Here is a 5178-nt window from a genome sequence, read left to right on the forward strand (position 1 = left end):
TTTCATGGTGCTATTTGATACATGCACATTAGGTGCTGTCTAAAATATTATTTGATTAATGTTGTTTCATTTCAAAAGTGCTGCTACGCCACAGCATCTAGAGCAAATGGTAAAGTAGTACATTTTTTAGTTAGTTACCTTTTTTGCCTTTATATTACCTTTGGTCTGTATCTGAATACATTTCTGATATCTTAAGACATATTGTTTTAGTTTGCTTCAGTAACTTTTCCATCTTGTACAGGTGATGGAGCGAGAGTGATTCCTGACCCACCGGCATGTGACTGCCCCTGGGGCAGAGGTGGTCCCCTGAAAAATGACTCTGTTGGCAGGTGACGGCTCTGACTATGACTACAGTGCTTTGAGTTGCGCCTCCGACACCTCCTTGAACCCTCCCCCAATCCAGGAGCGTGAGAGCCTAAAGGGCGTGTACTACAAGCGGGCACAGCTCCTGCCCACATGGGATCCAACTCCTGCCACCAATGTCCCTCAACCTGCCGACGCCCACAACCTCCTGTCGGGTACCCGCCGCTTGCACGTTATCATTAACGTGGGGGGCCTGAGGTACCAGCTGCCCTGGACCACATTGGAGGACTTTCCCCTCTCTCGGCTTGGACAGCTGCGCCTGTGCAGCAGCTTCGATGAGATCATGCGCGTGTGTGACGACTATGACGTTGCACGAAACGAGTTCTTCTTCGACCGAAGCCCCTGCGCCTTCCGCACCATTCTGACTTTCCTGCGTGCGGGAAAGCTCCGCTCACTCCGCGAGATGTGCGCTCTCTCCTTCCGAGAGGAGCTGCTTTACTGGGGCGTCCCTGAAGACAGCCTGGAGTGGTGCTGCCGCCGGCGCCTCCTACAGCGGGTGGAGGAGTGTGACGAGCTTGAGCGGGCTGCAGAGGAAGAGGAGGAGGATGAGGATGACAGTGACAGTGGGCGGAGGGAAGCTAGCCTGACCGGGGAATCACGGCTTGGCAGGTGCATGGGTAAACTAAGGGACATGGTGGAGAAACCACACTCCGGCCTGCCGGGGAAAATCTTCGCCTGTTTGTCGGTACTCTTCGTAACCATCACAGCTGTCAACTTGTCTATAAGCACCATGCCAGCCATGAGGGAGGAAGAGGAGGCGGTGAGTGTCTTCCAAGTATGGTGTTTTGGATGACAACTGTGTTTGTACGGGTCACGTCACTGAGCCTTTTAATCTCAATTAAAAAGCAAATAATAATCAAAACTATTTTCAAAACACAGGGCACCTTCTAAAACCAGTGGTTAATCAACTGTAAAAGACTTTTTTGTTCTGACAGTGTTCTAAGAGAATGTTTCTGGCTCCTTTAATAGTAAATGCTGATTAACAAGTCATACAAAGGTACCATGGCCTCATGCTTTGAATGTTGAAACACTGAACCATATACTCAGGCCCTCATGGTAGAGCTGTTATCTGTGTCACTAGGATTTCCACACATTTGGGGCTCAGCTTAAACTATATGATGTGAGTTATGAGAAACATGAAGAACTGCCACTGACTGTCAAATTTTGAACATCTAGGGCCAGTTTAGTGTAGGTTTGTGTTTAATTTGCCCATATGTCAACTTAATGGTTAAACTGTGCATCACTGGGAACGTAAAAATGTCGGTCATGTTTTCTAATCCAGGTCAGTATGAAAAGAATGGTCTTCCTGTACTGTAATTTTGGTCCTGCTGTTCTTTGAAAAAGTCCACATTCTGCTGCACAAACTGCCTTCAAATATTAATACTTAGGTGAATGAAAGAGGCTCTGGCTTGTGTAATTCATAGTGCATGAAAGTAATTACTGCAGTATATCACACACAGATTTGAAGTACTTCCAACATAGTAGGAGGTCACCTTCATTCAGAGCTAATTTATTGTATTGCTACTCACTTGTAGATTTAGAGGGCTCTTTTGCTAATTGAATTTTGATGCTTCTTATCTTGCTTGGTGTTAATCAGTGGACTAATTAACACAGCAGCCCTAAACAGCAGAGCAAAAAAGCAGCATATACAGGTTGGAGTTATATTCATAAGCTAACAGTGCATTGGCTTTAGAGAAGCCTCTTCCTCCAGGATATGCTCATTCTATGTTAACAGTTATTTTTAGTGTTGTGTTATTAGAGAAGCAGCACATTCCAGAAACTCCTGGAGGTGCAGTTATCAACACCCGGGATTTCTCCCCTTTTCTCCTGATGAGGAACAATCTGAGTTGTTGTTTAGAGGAAACCTGGCCAAGCCAATCTATTTCAAATTGATATTTGACTTGCAAATATTAGAATTAGAAACAACTGTCATAAGACAGCGCACTATTATAGTTTGTATAGATAGCTTGTGGCATAGGATCAAGTAAGGTAATAACTGAGGTGTGAGGGTAGAGTTCAGTACAGTTATGATTGATGATACATTTGGGAAAATAGGAATGTTTGAAAACATCCAGATACAGAGATGACAAAAGCCAACAGGAGTCTGGACCACCGTCTATTAATGATTCAGTACACCTAGTGTTTTATCTAGTGTTCCTTAGGCTTACCCTGATAATACACTCACTTCAGACATCAATTCTGCTAGTGTGGCTGCTACTGAAGTCAATTCCTTCTTTGTGGGAGTTTGTTTCATAACACCTTTTTTTTTGGCAGAGGAAGCCTACTGTGAGGCAGTGTGGTAAGAAGTGTGCTCAGAGTAACTTAAAAAATAAAATAAAATAAAATAAAATAAAATACAATAAAGAGCAGATATCAAAACTAACCAACTGATAGACAAGGAGGGATATATAAAATTATCATTAGTTACTGTTAGTGTCTGAGGAAGAGTGAATTGAAGGCAGTCTCACTGCAGTTTGCCAGTGTAAAGCAACATGTTCCCAAGCACTTTTTAACAAAGCTCTCACAGCGACAGACCAGAAGGTGTAATCTTGAGGATAAATGTGAAATAAGAAAAACCAAGGAGGGAGTAATTGGGAGTGAAATGATTTCAAGGAAGTGGGAGTGGCTGTCAAGAAAAAAATAAATAAATAAAGAGAGAAAGAAAGATCTGAAAAATGTATCAGACAGGGGAAATCAGTTGCTGCTAAAATGTTTGCTGGGAAACTTGTTTGTCAGCAATATGTCATTAGTTACTGGCTCCCCCCTGTGGCCTATAGTGAATAAAGCAGTGAAATAAAAGTATCTGTTTAGTAGATCAGTAATTCTCAACTCAAGGCCTGGGGGCCCACTGTCCTGCACATCTTTGTTTTAACTCTTCATTATCACAGTTAATTGAGCTAATCAAGAGCTTGATGATTAATTGATCAAGTGTGTCAGTCCTGAGTTAAAACAAAGACATGTAGAGCAGTGGGCCCCCAGGACTGGAGTTGAGAATCACTGTATTAGATGGTCTTAGCCTGCATTAGCCCTGTAATTGTTCATCTTGAACGACTCATATATCTGATGCAGTGTTATTGGCATAAATCTGTGAGGGCGTTGAACTTAATTGTACTAACCTAATTTAAATGGATAAAGGGATTTCTGTACATCTTGAAAAAAAATGTCTTAAATACTTTTTTGGTTAAGGGACCATATCTTTTTTGAATGGTCAATGGGCAAGTTTACAAAGTAGCTCACTCATTTCTATTATTCTCTGTTACAGGGAAAGTGCTCCCAAATGTGTTACAACATCTTCATCGTGGAGACAGTGTGTGTGGCCTGGTTCTCCCTGGAATTCACACTTCGTTTCATTCAGGACAGAAGCAAACTGGCGTTCTTGAGGCGACCACTCAATCTCATTGATGTGGTGGCTATCTTGCCCTATTATATCACGCTGGTGGTCGACAGTACTTCCACAGGTGAGAAGAGATTAGGGTCTGGGAGTAGCTACCTGGACAAAGTCGGTCTTGTGCTTCGTGTGTTGCGGGCACTGCGTATACTCTACGTGATGCGTCTAGCGAGGCATTCTCTCGGTCTCCAGACGTTAGGACTCACAGCACGCAGGTGCACCCGTGAGTTTGGACTGCTACTGCTGTTTCTCTGTGTTGCCATTGCGCTGTTCTCACCGCTGCTTTACCTTATCGAGAATGAAGTAGCAGCCACGCAGGAGTTCAGTAGTATACCAGCAACTTATTGGTGGGCTGTTATCACCATGACGACGGTTGGTTATGGCGACATGGTACCACGCAGCATTCCTGGGCAGGTGGTCGCCCTGAGCAGTATTCTCAGTGGAATTTTGCTCATGGCTTTCCCCGTCACGTCTATCTTCCACACCTTCTCCCGGTCTTACGTGGAGTTAAAGCAGGAACAGCAGCGGCTGCTGCAGCGACGGACTCACTTTTTGCTGCGTAGTCGCATGGCAGGTCTCGGCAGCAACTTGTCCCTGGAGAGTGATGTACTCTTTCCCAGTGGCTCTTCCGAACCCAGAGACCCTGACAACTGATGAACGCTAAAAATGGATTATAAAAGAGCATGAGCTGAACTCACACTTTTTAATCTGTCTGGTTTGATGTCTGACTCTATTGTTATTTACACGTTTATGTCTTCAGACATTAGACAATAAAATCTGTCTCATTGTTCAGTTTTACAAAACCATAGGGCTCACTCCAGGAGGTTATCATCAGAAATCAATCATATTCAACAGGCCATTTGACAGTTCAGTGTTCTCATGTGCAGGCCTTCACTTTTCCCTCAACATCAGGTATTTATGGTTTACCTTTGAAACCTGAGGTAAGCCTAAGTAAAGGTGTATTCTCAGTCATCAGTGTCTGTTTGGGTTATTGAAGTGCTGTTTGACCTCTCAGGACTAGAAGTATTTTGCTGCAACAGGAGATATATACATATATCAGACATTTACTCATTACTGTTTCCTCTGAATGTCAGTACGCATATTCCCTCAAAACACTTTACACACATTTTAAACACACAAAACACCCCCAATAGATTTTGTTTTCAGCAATTTTGTTATTCAATCTCTCATTTGTAGAAATTATTTCAAACTTCTGTACATATTGGTGATATCTTGAATTTGTCCGTTGTTGAAATTATTTATGTGTTTATCATTTTTTACTTCCTATCATTTTTGAACTTATGTAAGATTAAATAAAGATGATTTCTTCTGTCTCTGCATTACAATGATGATAGACCTTTTGTAGTTCCTGCAAAAAAGAAAAAGTAAACCTTTAAAGGGAAAACTGCTATTAAGCAGTTATTCTT

At 42.6% G+C, this 5178-nt stretch overlaps 1 protein-coding gene across 1 annotated transcript; it reads left to right on the forward strand.

The window, feature by feature from the left end:
• Window positions 1–313: 313 nt before the first annotated feature.
• Window positions 314–4405, forward strand: kcng1 (potassium voltage-gated channel, subfamily G, member 1). The gene is made up of 2 exons (XM_030769719.1): window positions 314–1123; window positions 3626–4405. The coding sequence occupies exons 1-2, from the start codon at window positions 314–316 to the stop codon at window positions 4403–4405; spliced, it is 1590 nt and encodes a 529-aa protein (XP_030625579.1).
• The last annotated feature ends 773 nt before the right edge of the window (window positions 4406–5178 follow it).

The sequence above is a fragment of the Chanos chanos genome, chromosome 3, assembly GCF_902362185.1.
Source record: "Chanos chanos chromosome 3, fChaCha1.1, whole genome shotgun sequence".
In the NCBI taxonomy this organism is placed as follows: Eukaryota; Metazoa; Chordata; class Actinopteri; order Gonorynchiformes; family Chanidae; genus Chanos; species Chanos chanos.

What these genes read in the sequence shown, in the direction of transcription:
- kcng1 (XM_030769719.1), top strand. Translation starts at nt 314, where the DNA reads ATGACTCTGTTGGCAGGTGACGGCTCTGACTATGACTACAGTGCTTTG. An exon ending in TGAGGGAGGAAGAGGAGGCG is followed by an intron (nt 1,124 to 3,625) that starts GTGAGTGTCTTC and finishes TCTCTGTTACAG; the next exon opens with GGAAAGTGCTCCCAAATGTG.